Source organism: Somniosus microcephalus, chromosome 2 (assembly GCF_052327205.1).
Source record: "Somniosus microcephalus isolate GS21.2 chromosome 2, FLI_Smic_1.0, whole genome shotgun sequence".
NCBI lineage: Eukaryota > Metazoa > Chordata > Chondrichthyes > Squaliformes > Somniosidae > Somniosus > Somniosus microcephalus.
Genome location: NC_140988.1, coordinates 368,590,532 through 368,612,179, shown reverse-complemented (window position 1 = coordinate 368,612,179; position 21,648 = coordinate 368,590,532). Strand labels below are relative to the sequence as shown.

At 49.7% G+C, this 21,648-nt stretch overlaps 1 protein-coding gene across 1 annotated transcript in view; it reads right to left on the bottom strand.

Moving 5' to 3' along the window:
• LOC147123754 (dedicator of cytokinesis protein 2-like) overlaps positions 1 to 21,648 on the bottom strand; it is a 1,461,504-nt gene that overhangs the window by 1,237,594 nt on the left and 202,262 nt on the right. Inside the window, exons 6-8 of the mRNA XM_085975685.1 lie at positions 20,524 to 20,672; positions 18,682 to 18,817; positions 14,845 to 14,993 (exon numbers count right to left, since the gene is read on the bottom strand). Coding sequence (XP_085831811.1) covers positions 14,845 to 14,993; positions 18,682 to 18,817; positions 20,524 to 20,672 — 434 coding nt within the window. The remainder of the gene's footprint in view (positions 1 to 14,844; positions 14,994 to 18,681; positions 18,818 to 20,523; positions 20,673 to 21,648) is intronic.

The following is a 21,648-nucleotide window of genomic DNA, read 5'->3' as shown; positions in this document are numbered from 1 at the left end:
AAGTAAAGTTGATACCAGTAAAAGTGACCATGAAGCTGTCGGATTGTCGTTAGAAACCCAACTGGTTCACTAATGTCCTTTGCGAAAGGAAACCTGCCATCCTTAATAACAGAAAACGCTGGAAAAACTCAGCAGGCCAGGCAACATCCGTGGAGAGAGAAACAGAGTCAACATTTCAGGTCGAAGACCCTTCGTCAGGGCTGAAAAAACACAGGAAATGAAACAGATTAAAAGGCCAGTCTGGGGGCTGGGAAATGGGGATGAAAGAACAAAAGAGAAGTGAAGAGACATTAAGAGGTATTCAAAACCAGACGAGATGGTGATAGGACTAGTGGAGACAAAGGACGGCTCTAGAGTAGGTGTGAAATGCGCTGGCAGAATGAGAGACAGCTGCCATGTGGGAGAGAGAAAAAGGGGGAAGGGCACAAAACAAAGGTGTGGATAAAAAATATATAAAAATATAATAGGGGCCGAGGTTATGGTCTGAAATTGTTAAACTCGATATTGAGTCCAGAAGGCTGTAAAGTGCCTAATCAGAAGAGGAGGTGCTGTTCCTCGAGCTTATGCTGAGCTTCCGTGGAACAATGCAAGCGGCCGAGGACGGTGAGGTCTCAGTGGGAGTGGGGCGGTGAACTAAAATGACAGGTGACCGGAAGCTCGGGGTCACCCTTACAGAGGTCACCCTTCGACCTGAAACGTTGACTCTATTTCTCTCTCCACAGATGCGGTCTGGTCTGCTGAGTTTTTCCAGCATTTTCTGTTATTTCGGATTTCCAGCTTCCACAGTATTTTGCTATCGAACCTGCCGTCCTTACCCGGTCTGGGCCTACATCTGACTCCAAGCACACACCCAACGTGGTTCAGTCTTAGCTGGCCTCTGAAGTGGCCGAGCAAGCCAGTCAGTTGAACCAAATAGCGGCCAGCGGCTCAAGAAGAAAAAGGCCCACCACCTTCTCAAAAGCAACGAGGAAGGGGCAACAAATACTGGCCTTACTAGCGATACCCACATCCCATCAGTGGATTAAAAGATATATATATATATGTTATCAGACACAAAATTAAAAGATTAAAGGAACATTGGGGTAGAAATTTGACTTGGCTGGGGACGCAAATCGGGCCGTATCGCATCTGTCGCCCGTTATACTCCCCGGAAGATACTCAATTTTACTGAAGTCAATGGAATGAAAAATTAGACAGGACATGCAATGGGCAGCAAATGCAATACTGCCCGCTTTGCATCTCCGCCCAGGTCGAATTTCACCCCCAATGTCTTTTCCAAAAAATATATATTTTAGGCCAGCCTATTTTTTCCCTGTAACTATGTGACAGAATGGAGCAAACTATGCCAGAATATATCGCTGCCGCATGGAACCATTGCTTGCATGATGGTTCTTGCCTCCCCGGTGCCCAGCTCGCTGCCCCTTTAAATGAGCCACCGTGTTTGCAAGTTCTGAACCATCTTATTCCTTCGGTCTTGTTAAATCAGCAGCTGATCAGCTTCACTGGAGTCAAAGGAAGCATGAAATTGACAGTGACAAATAGGAAATATTCTGGAGTGTGTTAGACCTAAACTCTCAGTAATTACAGTTTCAAATTGTATTCTGTAGTGATTTTTTTTTTGATTGTATATTCCGAAAGATTGTTCTAATAAATATTCCCCAATTCTTTTTCTCTCCTGTGTGTGTCGGAGTCATTTAATCAGAACTTCTTAAACAAAAAAAACATTTGCTTCTAATTTAACCGAACTCCTCAAGTTTAATTTCACACCAATTCCAGCGTGTTACGTATATAATTCCATTCAGCTTGATTGCCCCTACGAGTGAACAGGTGCAATTTGTAAACTTTCCATGTACCAGTGGAAATATTGGAAATAAACTGAGTTGACCTTCCATCTCATCATTGCACAGCACTAAGAAATTGTGTTTTTTTTATAAAGAGCTCGTTGCTAGCTCAGCGGGGAAAATGTGCTGTTCATTGTGTGGAGCTCGGGGTCGGCGGCGTGTCAGGTGGTGCCGTGGTCGGGGGTGGGCCGGGTGCAGTCTGGGTCGGTGGCGGGTCGGGTGGGGTCGGGGTCGGTGGCGGGTCGAGTGGGCACGGGGTCGGTGGCGGGTCGAGTGGGGCCGTGGTCGGTGGTGAGTTGGGTGGGGTCGGTGGCGGGTCGAGTGGGGCCGTGGTCGGTGGTGAGTTGGGTGGGGTCGGTGGCGGGTCGGGTGGGCACGGGGTCGGTGGCGGGTCGAGTGGGCACGGGATCGGTGGCAGGTCGGGTGGGGCTGTGGTCGGTGGTGAGTTGGGTGGGGTCGGGGTCGGTGGCGGGTCGAGTGGGCCCAGGGTCGGTGGCGGGTCGAGTGGGGCCGTGGTCGGTGGTGAGTTGGGTGGGGTCGGTGGCGGGTCGGGTGGGCACGGGGTCGGTGGCAGGTCGGGTGGGGCCGTGGTCGGTGGTGAGTTGGGTGGGGTCGGTGGCGGGTCGAGTGGGCACGGGGTCGGTGGCGGGTCGAGTGGGGCCGTGGTCGGTGGTGAGTTGGGTGGGGTCGGTGGCGGGTCGGGTGGGCCCGGGGTCGGTGGCGGGTCGAGTGGGCCCGGGGTCGGTGGTGAGTTGGGGGGGGTCAGTGGCGGGTCGGGTGGGCCCGGGGTCGGTGGCAGGTCGGGTGGGGCTGTGGTCGATGGTGAGTTGGGTGGGGTCAGTGGCGTGTCGGGTGGGGTCGGGGTCGGTGGCAGGTCGGGTGGGCCCGGGGTCGGTGGCGGGTCGGGTGGGGCCGCGGTCGGTGGTGAGTTGGGTGGGGTCAGTGGCGTGTCGGGTGGGGTCGGGGTCGGTGGCGGGTCGAGTGGGGCCGTGGTCAGTCGCGAGTTGGGGGGGGTCGGTGGCGGGTCGAGTGGGCCCGGGGTCGGTAGCAGGTCGGGTGGGGCCGTGGTCGGTGGTGAGTTGGGTGGGGTCGGTGGCGGGTCGAGTGGGGCCGTGGTCGGTGGTGAGTTGGGGGGGGTCGGTGGCGGGTCGAGTGGGCCCGGGGTCGGTGGCAGGTCGGGTGGGGCCGTGGTCGGTGGCGGGTCGGGTGGGGTCGGTGGCGGGTTGGGTGGGGTCGGGGTCGGTGGCGGGTCGAGTGGGCCCGGGGTCGGTGGCAGGTCGAGTGGGGCCGCGGTCGGCGGTGAGTTGGGTGGGGTCAGTGGCGTGTCGGGTGGGGTCGGGGTCGGTGGCGGGTCGGGTGGGCCCGGGGTTGGTGGCGGGTCGGGTGGGGCCGCGGTCGGTGGTGAGTTGGGTGGGGTCAGTGGCGTGTCGGGTGGGGTCGGGGTCGGTGGCGGGTCGGGTGGGCCCGGGGTTGGTGGCGGGTCGGGTGGGGCTGCGGTCGGTGGTGAGTTGGGTGGGGTCAGTGGCGTGTCGGGTGGGGTCGGGGTCGGTGGCGGGTCGGGTGGGCCCGGGGCTGGTGGCGGGTCGGGTGGGGCCGCGGTCGGTGGTGAGTTGGGTGGGGTCAGTGGCGGGTCGGGTGGGGTCGGGGTCGGTGGTGGGTCGGGTGGGGTCGGTGGCGGGTCGGGTGGGGCCGTGGTCGGTGGCGGGTCGGGTGGGGTCGGTGGCGGGGCGGGTGGGGCCGTGGTCGGTCGCGGGTCGGGTGTGGCTGGGGTCGGTGGCGGGTCGGGTGGGGCCGGGGTCGGTGGCGGGTCGGGTGGGGTCGGTGGCGGGTCGGGTGGGGCCGTGGTCGGTGGCGGGTCGGGTGTGGCTGGGGTCGGTGGCGGGTCGGGTGGGGCCGGGGTCGGTGGCGGGTCGAGTGGGGCCGTGGTTGGTGGTGAGTTGGGTGGGGTCGGTGGCGGGTCGGGTGGGGTCGGTGGCGGGTCGGGTGGGGTCGGGGTCAGTGGCGGGTCGAGTGGGGCCGTGGTCAGTGGCGGGTCGAATGGGGTCGGGGTCGGTGGCGGGTCGAGTGGGGCCATGGTCAGTGGCGGGTCGAGTGGGGCCGTGGTCAGTGGCGGGTCGGGTGGGGTCAGGGCCGGTGGCGGGTCGAGTGGGGTCGGGGTCGGTGGTGAGTTGGGTGGGGTCGGTGGCGAGTCGAGTGGGCCCGGGGTCGGTGGTGGGTCGAGTGGGGTCGGGGTGGGCCGGGTGCAGTCTGGGTCGGTGGCAGGTCGGATGGGGTCAGGGTCGGTGGCGGGTCGAGTGGGCCCGGGGTCGGTGGCGGGTCGGGGGTGGGTCGAGTGGGCCCGGGGTCGGTGGCGGGTCGGGTGGGGTCAGTGGCGGGTCGGGTCGGGTGAGGTCGGTGGCGGGTCGGGTGGGGTCAGTGGCGGGTCGGGTCGGGTGGGGTCGATGGCGGGTGGAGTGGGCCTGGGGTCGGTGGCGGGTCGAGTGGGCCCGGGGTCGGTGGCGGGTCGAGTGGGGCCGTGGTCAGTGGTGAGTTGGGTGGGGCCGTGGTCGGGGTTGGGCCGGGTGCAGTCTGTGTCGGTGGCGGGTCGGGTGGGCCCGGGGTCGGTGGCGGGTCGAGTGGGCCCGGGGTCGGTGGCGGGTCGAGTGGGGCCGTGGTCGGTGGTGAGTTGGCCGGGGTCGGTGGCGGGTCGGGTGGGGTCAGTGGCGGGTCGGGTGGGGCCGGGGTCGGTGGCGGGTCGAGTGGGCCCAGGGTCGGTGGCGAGTCGAGTGGGGCCGTGGTCGGTGGTGAGTTGGCCGGGGTCGGTGGCGGGTCGGGTGGGGCCGGGGTCGGTGGCGGGTCGAGTGGGCCCGGGGTCGGTGGCGGGTTGGGTGGGGTCGGGGTGGGATGGCAGGCTTGGATGACAAAAGGTCTCTCAGCCCTTTTTAATCTCATCCTTCCAATGGACCAACTCTTTAGTCTTTCCATTACATCGAATTACATAGAATGTACTGCAGAGAAACAGGTCATTCGGCCCAACCGGAGAGACTCAGGCCCCACTCCAGAGACTAAAGCACAAAAATTCAGGCCGACACTCCAGTGCAGTAATGAGGGAGTGCTACACTGTCAGAGGTGCCGTCTTTTGGCTGAGACGTTAAGGTGGATGTTAAAGATCCCACTGCACTATTTAGAAGACGAGCAGGGGAGTTATCCCTGGTGCCCTGACCAATATTTATCCCTCAACCAACATCACTAAAAACAGATTATCTGGTCATTATCACATTGCTGTTTGTGGGAGGTTGTTGTGCGCAAATTGGCTGCCCCTTTTCCTGCATTACAACAGTGACTGCACTTCAAAAAGTACTTTATTGATTGTAAAGCACTTTGGGAAGTCCTGAGGTTGTGAAAGGCGCTATACAAATGCAAGCCTTTCTTATTACTCGTCGTGTTTATACTCCACACAAGCCTCCTCCCATTCCATCTGCCTCATCTCAGCCTTTCAGCATATCTTTCTATTCCCTTTACTCTCATGTACTCGTCTAGTTCCCTTTTGAAAGCATCTAAGCTATTTGCCTCAACCACTTCCCGTGGTTGCGAGTTCCACATTCTAACCACACTCTGAGTAAAGAAATGTCTCCTTATTTCCCTATTGGATTTATTAGTAACTATCTTGTATTTATGGGCCCTAGTTTTGGATTCTCCTACGTGGAAACATTCTCTCCACATCTACCCTGTTCAACCCATTCATAATTTATCAGGTCTCCTCTAAGTCTCCTCTTTTCTAAAAAAAGCCCAACCTGTTCAATCTTTCCCAATAGCTGTAAATTCAAAACTCTTGTCCCTGGGTGGACTCGAACCACCTACCTTTCGGTTAACAGTTGAACACACTGAGCGATTCCAATGCATCATCGAACTGTTTTTTGACCAAGACTGAGCGCCTGGGTTCAATCACTCTTATGTTCAGTCCCTGGTCTGAGCAGAGTAATTCAATATCAGCCAGGAGGCAATAGTGAAACTCAACTCGACCAGCCACATAATTACTGTGGCAACAAGAGCGGATCAGAGGCTGGGTATTCTGCAGCGAGTGTCTCACCTCCTGACTCCCCAAAGCCTTTCCACCATCTACAAGACACAAGTCAGGAGTGTGATGGAATACTCTCCACTTGCCTGGATGAGTGCAGCTCCAACAACACTCAAGAAGCTCGACACCATCCAGGACAAAGCAGCCCGCTTGACTGGCACCCCATCCACCACCTTAAACGTTCACTCCCTCCACCACCAGCGCACCGTGGCTGCAGTGTGTACCATCTACAAGATGCACTGCAGCAACTCGCCAAGGCTCCTTCGACTGCACCTCCCAAACCTACAACATCTGCCACTTAGAAGGACAAGGCCAGCAGTAGCATGGGAACACCATCACCTGCAATTTCCCCTCCAAGTCACACACCATCCTGACTTGGAAATATATCGCCGTTTCTTCATCATCGCTGGGGCAAAATCACAGAATCACAGAAACCCCACAGTGCAGATAGGGGCCATTTCGGCCCATCAAGCCTGCACCGACACATATCCCACCCGACCCCCGTAACCCCTACACCAACACATATCCCACCCTATCCCCGTAACCCCACGTATTTAATCCCCCTAACACTAAGGGTCAATTTATCATAGCCAATCCACCTAACCCGCACATCTTTGGACTGTGGGAGGAAACCGGAGCACCCGGAGGAAGCCCACGCAAACACGGGGAGAATGTGCAAACTCCACACAGACAGTCACCCGAGGCCGGATTCGAACCCGGGTCCCTGGCGCTTGTGAGGCAACAGTGCTAACCACTATGCCACCGTGCTGGAACTCCTGGAACTCCCTCCCTAACAGCATTGTGGGAGTACCTTCACCACACGGACTGCAGCGATTCAAGAAGGTGGCTCACCGCCACCTCCTCAAAGGCAATTAGGGATGGGAAATAAATGCTGGCCTTGCCAGCGACGCCCACATGCCAGGAATTAATTATGGTACTAGACTAGCAAACTGGAGGTGGTGAGTTCAAGTCCCACTACAGTGAAGTAATTTTGTGAGCTCACACTAGAAAATGATCACGAAAACTGCTGGTTCACTAGTCCAGAGAACATGGGCTCAAATCCCACCATGACAGTTTGAGGGTTTAAATTCAGCTAAAAATATCTGGAAATAAAAAGCTGGCATTCATATAAGTGGCCATGAAGCTGTTTGATTGTTCTAAAAATCCAACTGGTTCATTAATGTCCTTTAGGGAAGGCAACCGGCTGTCCTTACCCGGTCTGGGCCTATACATAACTCCAACCCCAAACCAGCGTGGTTGACTCCCAACTTCCATTTTGAAGGACCTAGCAAGCTGTTGAGTTGAATCAAAACCAGTACCAGTGACAACTAGAGATGGGGAGTAAGTTCTGGCCTTGCCAGTGATGCCGACATCCCAAGAATTTTTTAAAAAAGAAGGCCGACCAAAATGATCTCAACTGGTGATCGGCAATAAATATCGCCTTGCCAGTGTTGCCCACATCTCACTTCGGAGAGAAAAAAATTATGATTGCAAAATTACACACATACAGTTGCAGAAAAGATAGATCTCATAGAATATTACAGCACATAAGGTGGCCATTCAGCCCATCGTGCCTGTGCCGGCTCTTTGAAAGAGCTATCCAATTAGTCCCACTCCCCAAGTATTTCAATTATTCATCCAATTCCCTTTTGAAAGTTACTATTGTGTCTGCTTCTGCCCTCTGAATTAAATGAGCCTCCTTCCCAGAATGCACTACACGCAGGATAAGCAATGAGGTTCTGTCTGCAATTTTTTTTTATAAAGGAAACAGGAATTGACTTCTGAATAAGACAGTTCCAATAAATTGGGCATGCTGGGATAGATAGTTAGATGGATAGATAGGTAGGTAGGAAGGAAGGAAGGAAGGAAGGAAGGAAGGAAGGAAATAAATAAATAAAGTGCATCTTTCATGTCCTCAGCATGTTCCAAAATGCTTCACAGCCAATGAACTACTTTTTGAAGTGCAGTCATTCTTGTTATGTAGGCAAACACAGCAACTGATTTGCACACAAAAAGGTGCCTCAAACAGTAATGAGGTGAATGACTCAGTAAAGTTATTGCTGGTGGTGTTGCTTGAATGATAAACGTTGGTCAGAACAGTGGGCGGACTACCCTGCTCTTCTTCATATAGTGCCAGGGGTCCTTTCATTTCCCAAATTCAATACCTGGTCCCTGCTGAGCCAGCTGTGGCTCAGTGGGTAGCACTCTCGCTTTTGAGTCAGAAGGTTGTGGGTTCAAGTCGCACTCCAAAGGCTTGAGCACATAAAGTGAGATTGGCACTCCCAGTGCAGTGCTGAGGGAGTGCTGCACTGTCAGAGGTGCTGTCTTTCGGATGAAACGTTAAACCAAGGCCCTGTCTGCTCTCTCAGGTGGACGTAAAAGATCCCATGGCCACAATTTCGATGAAGAGCAGGGGAATTATCCCCGGTGTCCTAGGCAATATTTATCCCTCAAACAACATAACAAAAACAGATTATCTGATCATTATCACATTGCTGTTTGTGGGCGTTTGCTGTGTGCAAATTGGCTGCCGCATTTCCCACATTACTACATTGGCTGTAAAGCACTTTGAGACATCCAGTGGTTGTGAAAGGCGCTATATAAATGCAAGTCTTTCTTTTTTAGATAATCTCAAGCAAGACAATGGTCGAAGTGAACTTGAGCTATGAAGAGGAAACATTAGCCTAGTTTTGCGCTCCTGGTTTGCTATCCCATGATTCCTACACGTGAGAGGACATAAGGTGAGAGCAGTGCCGAGCTTGACGATGATGCTCCCAGTTAATTAACTCTTTAACGTTTGGCACCATAGATTTCCTGAGCTCTGAGAGGGTTAAAAGGAAGATTTCCAACTGAGAGGGCCAGGAATTTGGGGTGCAAACTCATTCCATCAGGAGTCCATCCCATTTAAACCACTCTTTAAACTTCAGTAAGGGAGCCATTGCCGGATCTCCTGCCTACCAAAAACGCCACCACTCCCCAACATCCCATGTCAAGAGGGCATTCCTGGAGCGAATTCCTCAGCTCCAATGGAATATATCATCCTTACAAGTCATGAAGTGGACACACATCAGCTGAGAGCTGGCATGACTTCCAGTGAGAGCCTTCAGGAAACCACCAACCTTTACTAGGAAAAGGTAGTCAATCCCAGAGGAGATCAATCAATTACCATCCCAAAGATGTTCGCGCTTGCTCCATTGGGAGCAGGTGGTTCAGAATTGATTCTTTCTCCATTGGGGGCCTTGCTCGGCTTCCTCTCCCCTGTCGGACTGGCACGGCTCTGCTCCAGCATTCTGACCGCTGATTCCTGCCCACTCCAACCATGCCAATGACCCTGATCCCTACAATTTGAGAACAGCATCTGCAGCTTCTGCGATGACCATTTGAAGGGGTCCGCTCTCTGCCGCACTTCCACTGTTTAAAACGATAAACTGATTTGATAGGCCAGATACAAAGAAAATAGTTCATCTGGTGGCAGAATCCAGAATAAAGGGGCATAACCTTAAAATTAGAGCTAGGCCGTTCAGGAGTGAAATCAGGAGCACTTGTTCACACAGTGGAAATCTAAAGCTCTCTCTCCCCCTGATGGCTGTGGATGCTGGGGGCCAATTGGAACTTTCAAGATTGAGATCACTGGATTTTTGACAGGTATCAAGGAACATGGATCAAAGGTGGGTAAATGGAGTTGAGATGCAGATCAGCCTCATTGGAGGAGCAAGGAAGTCTTGCTGCAGTTGTACAGGGTCTTGGTGAGACCACACCTTGAGTATTGTGTGCAGTTTTGGTCACCTTATCTGAAGAAGGATGTTCTTGCCATGGAGGGAGTGCAGAGAAGATTCACCAGGCTGATACCTGGGATGGCAGGAATGATGTATGAGGAGACATTGGGTTGATTAGGCTTATATTCGCTAGAGTTTAGAAGAATGAGAGGGGATCTCATTGAAACTCATAAAATTCTAACAGGACTGGACAGACGAGATGCAGGAAGGATGTTCCCAATGGTCGGGGAGTCCAGAACCAGGGATCACAGTCTAAGGATAAGGGGTAAGCCATTTAGGACAGAGATGAGGAGGAATTTCTTCACCCAGAGAGTGGTGAACCTGTGGAATTCTCTACCACAGAAGGCAGTTGAGGCCAATTCATTAAATATATTCAAGAAGGAGTTGGATATATTTCTTGAGGCTAAAGGGATCAAGGGATATGGGGAGAGGGCAGGGACAGGGTACTGAATTTGGATGATCAGCCATGATTTCATTGAATGGCGGAGCAGGCTCGAGGGACCGAATGGCCTACTCCTGCTCCTATCTTCTATGTTTCTATGCTTCTATGAGCTCTCAGCTAGAAATAGTGCACTTAGAAAAACCTTCTCACGCTTACAATGAAACAAACACACCGCAACCAGGAAGATCATTCTCCTCCGCACCCCCTCTCCCCGACCACGGTATCAGCACCAGGCTCTCCCAGATTGGGTACAGAGTGAGTTAAACGCAGAGAAAAGCTCCCGCTTCATGCCCTCTGATGAGGTGCTTCCACCCAACTGCAGTAAACCATCTTGTGCGGCATTCGTGCGACATTTCCATTTCCCACAGCCGCCATCATTCTCACCTGTCCGATTGATACTGACAAGCTGGTGTCAATCTATGCAGAATTATAGTCGGTTTTGTGGCGCGGATTAAAGCCCAGGAGGAAGTGGATTGAGGCTGATCCAAATTAATTTTCCTTATAATCACTGCAGCCAGTAAGAGGAGACATGTGTTCCAGTGATCAGAGCAGACACGAACCTTGGTCCTAAGTGCGATGGGGCAGTGTTCTAACCCATTGCACCACCTAATCCCCCTTCATGATATGCAACTTTAACGCTGGCAGTCGCCTGGATTGAGTAAGCTAGTGAGATGCCAACAGATTCATATCTCACTACGTAGGCCACACCTACATAGATCATAGCTTTTATCTTCGGCTGCATTTATACACCGACTTTAAGTGTCATAAAGAGATTTCTGCTGCCCCTTGACGCAGAAGTTGAGATTCTCACCAGAGATTTGATCGCACTTAAATAAGCCATCCCTTGATTCAGAGCCCGAGTCATGCAAGTAAACCTCCCTCAGCAGTTGACAGCTTTGTTACCCGAAATGCAGCCCCCCCACCCCACCCCACCCCCTCCTCACCGCTCCCAGACCCCGCAGTTTATACACGGTCTTCTGCAACTCCCATACACGGTGGCGATGAACGACCACGGAAATCTCTAAGCCATCGCAACAGCACCACACCATCGGACTACCAAGAAGCAAGATTGGGATTGGCACAGTCTTTGTAAGTCAGATCTTCAAACCCGCAAAGACCTCAAAAAAGATTCCATCTGCAGTTGCTGGGGTAAACGCAAATGTAACCATAAAGTAATTCATCTTCAACATGGGGTTAAAGTTCATAACATGCACTATTTGTAACGCAGCATCTTAAATCCAGCCCAAAGGCTCCGAAGTAGAGTCTCGTATTTGTCTAGGGAGAAAATTGAAGAGAACTGGTAACTCAAAGAGCCACATAACCAATGACGTCCCAGGTTCAATCCCTTATCTGTGGCCGGGTTAGTTAATCCATTCTGGAACGTAGATAGGAGCAATTATCGCCAATAACCCTGGGAGTCAGGCTTGACTTTGATATCCTCCATCATCATGTAGCCTGTCAGCAATCTCATGATTATAAGCTACTGGGCCAGGCACCAGAGAATGAGCGCCACCCTTGGGGCTCTGTCCTAATGAGAGAGTCAACAGCCTCAGGAGCAGAAGGAAGGGAAGGACATCAAAGAAGAAAAATAGAATCATAGAATCATAGTTCGATACAGCACAGGAGGAGCCTCGGCCCATCGTGCCTGTACTGGCTCTTTTGTAGAGTGATCCAATTAGTCCCACTTCCCTGCTCTTTCCCCCAGAGCCTGGTAAATGTTTTCCCTTCAAGTGTATATCTACAGGAAACTCTTTTTTATCCGGCACCAACGTGGTGCCGGTTTATCAAAAAGTCCAGATTACAGAGAGGTATAGTAAAAGGTACGAGAGCCCCGTACACGGCCACAGATCCAGGCGTCCCTGTTGCATGGCAACAGGTGCAGGAACCCCGGCCACAGATCCAGGCGTCCCTGTTGCATAGCAACAGGTGCAGGAACCCCGATTACACGGCCACAGATCCAGGAACGGCCACTAATATGAAGTAAAATTTACCTGAACCTACTCCTGAATTTTGCCGGTTAACAGAGATTTCCGGTTATTTAGGTGCTGGTAAATCGAGAGTTTCCTGTAGTAGGAGTAAAATTTCCTATGGCCAAAAATATGTAGAGACATTGTAAATGTTTGTGAAGCTTCTCTTCACGTTAAGGAGAGTACTAAAAGGAAAACTGGCAAGAATAAATCTTCATGAAGGCATTTATTTTTCATACCACAGTATCTGACAGCATCCAAGAAAATAAAAGATTCTCCACTGACTTGTTAAGTGACCTACACTAACATTTAAAGCACTGGCAGACAGAAAATTCAGAATGAACTGAGCCCAGCTGGGAATCGAAACAATGCCTGTTTGGGAAGAACTACCTTAGGTTTTACGAGAGCAGGTTAGGTGAGATGGCCCTGTTCCCCACAACTCAGCTCATTTACGACTCTACACACACAGCAGCGCAGGCACCAGTCATTCAACTGGTTCTGCTAAAAATAATTGCACTATCGAAAACAATACTGTGGAAACAATATTCCAGTGGTCAATCTATGGAACAGGCTCTCTAGGAAGATGGTGGAAGCATTCAGTATTGATTCACTCAAATGCAAATTCGATAGATTTCATCCAAAAAATAATATTTTTAGATACACTATATGAGAAATTTGAGACATGACATGTGGTAAATACTTGGGAGGAACGGGTGACTTTGGACCTATGGTTTCCAAAGCTCTTCACTGGGGTTTTCCTCGTGTCATGTCTGGGTCTGTTGTAGACTAATTGTTAGCGATTGATTGCTATGATTATTTAACAGCTCCATTATCGTTGTTTCATGCGACTACCAGGATGAACTAGATGGACCTCGGTCTTTTGTCGTCTAACAATCCTATGTTCCTATGAAAAGCCTCTGATGCCATTAAATTCAGACTTTGTAATGAAATAATAATTGACCCAGAAATTCGGGTCGGGGGCTTCCCGCGGGTGTAAGCCCCCGACCTGCACTTACCTAGCGCGCCGGCCGTTGAGCTGTGGGCCCACGTGGGATTCCGATCCTGGGCCTGCTCCAGTTGCCGGCGCGCAGTGCTTGCGTATCCCAGGGGTGCAGTTAGTTCGATGCGTCCCCTGGGATCACGTGGGCCATGGAGAGCCAATGGTAGCAGGGAATGCTCCATTCATAAGTTTGACAGGAAGACCTGTCAAAACTTATAAATACTATAAGCACCAAAACATCACTAAATCTTCAAATACATTTTTAAAAAATTCACATTTTTTAAATAAACTATAAATTACATGAAATAACTATTTTAAACAATAATTTAAATTTTTGAAAAAAATAATTTTATTTTCCAGCAGGTCTAAAAACAAACTTACCTTGCTTTAAAGTATTTAAAAATAATAAACCTGTGGAAAAAATGTTTTAATTTTAATTAATTCACCACTTACCTTGCAAAAAGCAGGCCTTACGCCTGCTTTTTAAATGTGTAACTTCTGCAGACTTACCCTCCTGGGAAAACCTGCAAAAAGACCGTAAGTTCGATGCGCACGCGCAGCCTCTCCTGTGCACACGTTCAAACTCTGAGCCCCTTCTTTCAGGGGAACGGAAGTGCCGGTTTCCCGCGCATGCGCAGTGCATGCAGGAAACTGGCACTTCCATTGGGCCTACGGGTGAGTACCCCGTGCGTACTCACCCGTGGAGACCCGAATTTCTGGGCCATTATTAGTGAACGAAATAGGAAACTGAATGCATTCTGTCTGAATTAGTAGTCATCAGGTAACCACAATGAATAAAATTAATACAAAAGCAAAATACTGCGGATGCTGGAAATCTGAAATAAAAACAGAAAATGCTGGAAATACTCAGCAGGTCTGGCAGCATCGGTGGAGAGAGAGAAACAGAGTTAATGTTTCAGGTCGATGGCCCTTCGTCAGAACTGGAAAAAGCTGGAGATGGAACAGGTTTTTAAGCAAGTGTGAATAAAATTAAGTTGGTCTATCTGATTATTATTTGTTCTGGCTGAGCTACCAGACCTTGTCTACTTTTATGGTAAATGATTAGGAAGGTTTATTAGGGGCTCCTCCTCGCCCACAGGTCGTGTCATGCTTCTGGGGGTCTAGATATTTTCTCAGGTTCAGCTCCACCAACCAATCCACGCGAGTGGACCTTGCAGCCTCTATAATCCGGAGTATATCTTTACTGCCCAAAATATAGGTGTACAATAGCAAGGCCCACAGATTGCAGAAGGTTATCAGCAGTTCAAAAAGAAGGCCCACCACCAACTTCTCAGGTCAATTATGTGGGGCATAGATAGGGTAGATAGAAAGGAACTTTTTCCCTTAGTAGAGGGGTCAATAATCAGAGGGCATAGTTTCAAGGTAAGGGGCAGGAGGTTTAGAGGGGATTTGAGGGAAAAAATTTATACCCAGAGGGTGGTTGGAATCTGGAACTCACTGCCTGAAAGGGTGGTAGAGGCAGGAACCCTCACAACATTCAAGAAGCATTTAGATGAGCACTTGAAATGCCATAGCATACAAGGCTATGGACCAAGTGCTGGAAAATGGGATTAGAATAGATAGGGCTTGATGGCCAGTGCGGACACGATGGGCTGAAGGGCTTCTTTCTGTGCTGTATAAATCTATGACTCTATGACTCTAATTAGGGAATAGCGAATAAAATGCCGGCCTCGCCAGTGATGCCCACATCCTGGGGAATGAGGAGGGGCGGGGGAGAAAAAACTAATTGTAAACTCTCACCTGATTATCTTCTGCTCGTGAGGGTCGTAAAGAGACATGAAGAGCTCTGCTTCTTCACCGATTTTACAGACGAAGTTGCGGACCCAGATGAAAAGGGCGTGGGTGGGCGAAGAAGCCAAACGGACAAACCTGCTGTACTCGCTCTGATTCTGAAACCGACAAAAAGGGGTGGAAATGAAAACTGGCGTGCATTGAAGGACTTTGTGCAGATTGCGTAAAAAAAAAAAATCAAGTGAGCTGGCATCTGAAAGGGGTGGTGCACAGAAAACCAGGAACACTGTCTGGCAAATTATTTTCAGTGGGGAACCAAAGGATCTTGTAGTATTTATATAGCGCCTTTCACAGCCTCAGGATGTCACAAAGCGCTTTACAAGCAATGTCGTACTTTTTGAAGTGCAGTCACTGTTGTAATGTAGGAAACGCGGCAGCCAATCTGCGCACAGCAAGCTCCTACAAACAGCAATGTGATAATGACCAGATCATCCGTTTTTAGTGATGTTGGTTGAGGGATAAATATTGGCCAGGACACTGGGGAGAATTTCCCTGTTCTTCTTCGAAATAGTGGCCGTGGGATCTTTTTCGTCCGCCTGAGAGAGCAGACGGGGCCTCGATTTAACGTCTCATCCAAAAGGCGGTACCTCCGACAGTGCAGCGCTCCCTCAGCACTGCACTGGAGCGTCAGCCCAGAGTACATGCTCAACTCTGGAGTGGGACTTGAACCCATGACTTTCTGACTCAGTGGACAATGTCACGCACAAGTAATGCATTCAAATTAACATAATTAGAGCACATGAAGGCCCATATCAAGAAAAGGCCATTCGGAACATCAAGCCCGCTCTCTTCAGAGTCCATGCATGATTATTCAGTTGTGGATTTCGCTTCTCCTCCAATCATTTGTTGATCTTTTTTAAGTAATACCAAGTTCCTTAAACATAAGGTTGTAACACAGGAAAAAGGCACTTTTCATTTCCACTATGGAAGAAAGACTTGCATTTAGGGAGGTCCTTTCATGACCACTGGACATCCCAAAGCACTTTACAACCAATGAAGTATTTTTGAAGTGCAGTCACTGTTGTAATGTAGGAAACGTGGCAGCCAATTTGTGCACAGCAAGCTCCCACAAACAGCAATGCAATAATGATCGGATAATCTGGGGGTTTTTTTTAGCGACGTTGATAGAGGAATATATATTGGCCAGGATACCAGGGATAACTCCACTTCTTTGAAATAGTATCATAGAATCTTTTACATCCACCTGAGAGAGCAGACAGTGCCTTGGTTTAACATCTCCTCTGAAAGACGGTACCTCCGACAGTGCAGCACTCCCTCAGCACTGCGTTGGGAGTGTCAGCCTAGATTTTTGTGCTCAAGTCTCTGGAGTGGGACTCGAACCCACAACCTTCTGACTCGGAGGTGAAGGTGAGACCCACTGAGCCACGGCTGACACTGAGAATGAAAGCAGGCGGTTTCACAGATGCTATGCATTGTGTTTCTGCAGTTATTGCATTACCTTTCATTTTAGTACAGCAGCATGGCTTTCTCCCCCAGCTGGGTACAGGTGTCAGATGGTTTTGGTTATAGGGGATGGCCTGGAGTTTCCGTGTGACCGTGCAGGATTTTTTGACACAATTCCTCCCCCCCAACCCCACCCCCCGACATCGACGCCACCGGCGCTAAAGGTTGCGGAATTTTAAGCACAAACTGCGTTCAGCGCGACTCGAGTTTCTGCGATATTTTGCGCCAGCTTTTAAAAACATCGCGCTGGAAGCAGGGCCCCGGTCAACAAAACTGGCCACATCCCCAGGGTGAATTAATCACCACTGGGACATTTCAAGTAGAGAATTTCACTTGTCGCAGTTGTTAACAAAGAAAATAAGAGCTCATCAAATGTTTTTTGATGGCATTGGTGACGCTGCAAAAAGGAACCAATACTGCATATTGATTTAGAAACAAGCTTCTTTACTAAATGAGTCATGTCAAGTCCAGCTTCATTTTTAGAGAGATCCAATTTACATCATTGTAACATTTCCAGTGCATTTTTGGAATTATCTTCTCAAATCAGCAAACTTCTATTGCAAGGCCTTCTACAGCTTTTAGGCTGGTAATAAAAATAATACATTTATGTAGACTTGCGAAGCCCGATTGTAGGTGAAAACATTGCGGATGCCCAAACGAATAATCTTTCAAAGTTCCCTCGATTCTGGAACTGTTTCTTTGGATTGAAAAATTGCACATGTCAGTCCACTATTTAAGAAAGATGAGAAGGGGAAACCAGGGAATTATGGACCAGTGAACCTAACATCTTTTGTCAGGAAATTACTAGAGTCTATATTTAAGGATAGAGTAACTGAACACCTTGAACATTTTCAGCTGATCACAGAGAGCCAGTATGGATTTGTAAAGGGTAGGTCATGCCAGACAAACCTGACTGAATTTTTTGAAGTGGTAACTAAAGTAGTGGACAGGGGAATGTCTGTGAATGTTATTTATTCCATAAGGCATTTGATAAAGTCCCTCGTAAGAGACTGTTAGCTGAAGTTGAAGTCCATGTAACTAAAGGCAAATTATTGACCTGGTTAGGAAATTGGCTGAGCGGCAGGAGACAGAGAGTAGGGATAATGGGCAGGTACTCTAATTGGCAGGATGTGACTAGTGGTGTCCCGCAGGGAACTGTGTTGGGGCCTCAACTATTCACAGTATTTATTAATGACTTAACGATGGGATAGAGAGCCACATATCGAAGCTTGCCAATGGCACAAAGATAGGCGCCATTGTAAGCAGTGTAGATGGAAGCATAAAATTACAAAGAGATATTAATAGATTAAACAAATGGTTAAAATTGTAGCAAATGGATTTCAATGTAGGTAAATGGGACATCATCCACTTTGGACCTAAAAAAGATAGAACAGGGTACTTTCTAAATGGTGAAAAGCTAGAAACAGTGGAGGTCCAAAGAAACTTGAGGGTCTGTGTACATAGGTCATTAAAATGTTATGAACAGATACTGAAAATAACCAAAAAGGCAAATAGAATGCTGGCCTTTATATCTAAAGGACTAGAGTACAAGGGGGCAGATGTTATGCTACAGCTGTGTAAAACTCTTGTTAGACCACACCTGGAGTACTGTGAGTAGTTCTGGGCACCACACCTTAGGAAGGATATAGGGGGAACCCCACCAGGGTAAGTGAGGCGTGCTGTGGGTCTGTTGTTATGTTGGTGTTTGGATGACAGAAGTGGTGTGAAGGATGCAATGGGACACTGGTTAGTATCAGAGGTAAGGATATGTTGTGAAAGTAATTTTTAATGTGGTTAGATGTTTCCGCAGGTGACAAGCTGTGACGTGTTTGTGTAGGCTCATCTCATCGTGAAAAGTGACAGATGGCTTCTGCAATCTCAGCTGCAGCTACCATCGGTTTTATCCTAAGGAGAGAGTAATTGGAGAGCCTGTGGGCAAGGGCTCACCTTTGGACAGTGATTGTCAGTGTTTGACAGCACCTCAATGCTGTCAAACACTGTCAAATCATCTGTCAATCAAGTGTGGTGCATGTGCCTTTAAGAAAACCAGCAGATGAAGCGTCATCAACTGACGTCATCTGATGCTGGCTTTCCATGAATCGGCCGGCAAGCCTGCAAGGCAGGCTTAACAAGGCCAATCAGGGGAAAATAGCATCTGTTCGTTAGACGTAGTTGGGGGCGGGACTAGAACCCGGAAGGCAGCAGTCCCGCCCCCCGTCTCAGTGAGTAAAATCCAGCCCTTGGTGGCTGCCAGGGTGACCCTTCCTACAATGCACTGCAAGAAGGTGTAAAAACTGCTACACATCAAAATTGTCCACTTACCGTCTCCTCCCTCATTAATTCTGTGATGTGATGGGTAGCTTTCTTGTGCGCTTGGAATAGGCTGATGACACTTGTCTGGTCCGGATCAAGAATATTGCCGTTCTCATCTCTAACAACAAGATCTAATTCCAGCATTCTGTAAGACAAGGAGACTAATGAACGAAGAAAGAAACTGGTCCAAGTTAGTGACGTCAATGACAGCAGTTAGATGAGAGAGGACATGTTTTAATCTTGGTATTGTGGCAGTAGACAAATTATCACCTGAAGGACATTCTAGTGCCATTAATAGTTCCATACCTTGGCAGGAGATACTCAAAGTAGCAATAAGCATCCATTGTCAAACCTAGTCTCCAGTAAGATGGCATAATATGGAGAAAAGGCCCTTCAGTCCACTAAAGACCAGGCCATACACAATTTGCCTTAAGATGGACTCTGTCCAACTTTGAAGTAAATCTTTGTCTTCACCAACTGGCCAGTAATCTGCCCATTGTAGATTCTGCCCAATTTTTATTCCATTGATTTAGTATCTGACGTAATAAAACTCACTACGCACTTGATTCGAGTATAAAGCAAGGCTTTAATCAACTTGTTTCAAAACATGGAGGTATAGTTGTCTTTCACTAGTTCCTGTTTACAAAATATCCTGGGAAAGCTGGGCCCACGCCCGAGTATTTATACTCCTTGGACGGCGCCACCAGCTGGCCATCCAGTGTTATTTCATGAGTCTTTCTTCATGGCTCATGAGATTCATAACAGTATTCAAATGTATTTTCCAGAAATGAAAGCACATTGAGAATTGAGTAGGGGTCCGGTACAATGGATCCCCCACTCAAGGTCCCCCCCACCTCCCCCCCCCCCCACCACCTGGCTTGCCCAGTCCACCTCACTGTCAATATTTGTCCCACCTGGAAATTCTAAGCCCTATGACAAGGAATGAAGATAGGAATGATGGAATGGGCAAGTTAGGTCCAATGTTCTCCTTCAGTTCCTACACATTCACACAGCCCAGAACAGACGCTCGGGCTTACCTAGATCACTCAAACTGTCGCTTCTAAAAAATTACATGTACCTAGCTATAATCTAAGTGGTTATCAGGTCTAACCAAGCTTTGGGTCTATATTTTAGGATTTTGACAGGAATTGATAGGGTAGATAGAGAGAATTTTTTTCCGCTGCTGGGGGAGTCTAGGACAAGGGGACATAACGTTAGGAGAGAAGTTAGGAAACACTTCTTCACACAAAGAAAGGTAGAAGTGTGGAACTCTCTCCCACAAAAAGCAGGAGATTCCAGCTCAATTAATAATGTTAAATCTGAGATGGATAGATTTTTGCTAGCTCAGGGTATAAAAGGATACGGAGCCAAGGCAGGTGGATGGAGTTAAGATACAGATCAGCCATGGTCTGGTTGAACAGGCTTGGGTGGCCTACTCCTGTTCCTATAGCAGTTTGATACAACTGAGTGGCTTGCTCAGCCATTTCAGAGGGCAGTTAAGAGTTAACTACATTGGTGTAGGGACTAGAGTCACATATGAGGTCAGACCGGATAAGGGCGGAAGGTGTCCTTCCCTAAAGGACGTCAGTGAACCAGTTGGGTTGATACGACAATCTGACAGCTTCATGGTCACTTTTACAGAGCAACTTTTTATTTCCCGATGTTATAAACTGAATTCAAATTCTCACACTGGTGGGATTTTGAACTCACGTTTTCCGCAGGATTCTTTGTCAAGGCCTCTGGTTCATGGGTCCGGCAACATAACCACTGCGCTGCCGTACCCTTAAAGGTGAGCTCAATTTTCACACCAGTGCATCCAAACAAGCTGCAGCTGCGAGTTTACAAACGTACTTGTTGCCAAAGTCAATTTTCGTGGTGACTGCTTGCTTCAGTTCTTTCAGTTCATCCTGTGGCAGGGTTCCTGACAGAAGTTGAGATCTCCTTTCCATCAAGTCGCACATCATCGAGGTAACCTGCCGAAACTTGGAAATCTGAGCCGTCTGAAATAAGTCAAAAACAGAAAAAAAAAGTTAACGGACGTCTTTGAGACCTTGGGATCCCAATCGGCATGCGGGCTGTGCAGAGAAAGTACAGTTAGAGGGGGGGGGTCACTGGTGTCTTGAAGTTTTGCAAGCCACAATCACTAGAGGGATAGAACTGAAAAGTAGGGAAGTTATACTAAACCTGTATCGAACCTTGGTTAGACCACACTTCAAGTACAGGTAGACTATCCTTTATCCGAAAACCTCGGGACCAGCCGAGTTTCGGATAAAGGAGAATTTCGGATTTCGGAAGGTGGGTCGGCGGGGGTCCGCGGGGGGGTCGGCGGGGGGTCGTGCGCACGACTTACGCTGACGCTCAGCGTAAGTCAGTCGGGGTCGGCGGGGGTCGGGGCCGGCGGGGTACGCGGGGGGGGGGGTCGGCGGTTGTCGGGGCCGGCGGGGTCCGCGGGGGGGTTGGCGGTTGTCGGGGCCGGCGGGGTCGGCAGTTGTCGGGGCCGGCGGTTGTCGGGGTCGGCGGTTGTCGGGGCCGGCGGGGTCCGCGGGGGGGTCGGCGGTTGTCGGGGCTGGCGGGGTCGGCGGTTGTCGGGGCCGGCGGGGTCCGCGGGGGGGTCGGTGGTTGTCGGGGCCGGCAGGGGGGTCGGCGGGGGGTCGTGCGCACGACTTACCCTTTATCCGAACTTCCAAAACTGGAACCCTCTAAAAACCGAAGGTTTTATCGTTCGTACGCACGACTTACGCTGAACGAAAAAACCTTCGGTTTTTAGAGGGTTTCGGTTTTCGGAAGTCCGGATAAAGGGTAGTCTACCTGTACTGCGTACAGTTCTGGTCGCCATATTATATAAATGATGTACAGGCACTGGAGAGGTTGCAGAGAAGATCTACAAGGATGATATCGCAACTGCGGGGTTATACCTATCAGGAAAGTTGGAACAGGCTGGGGCTCTTTTCTCTTGAAACTGTGACCTAATAGAGG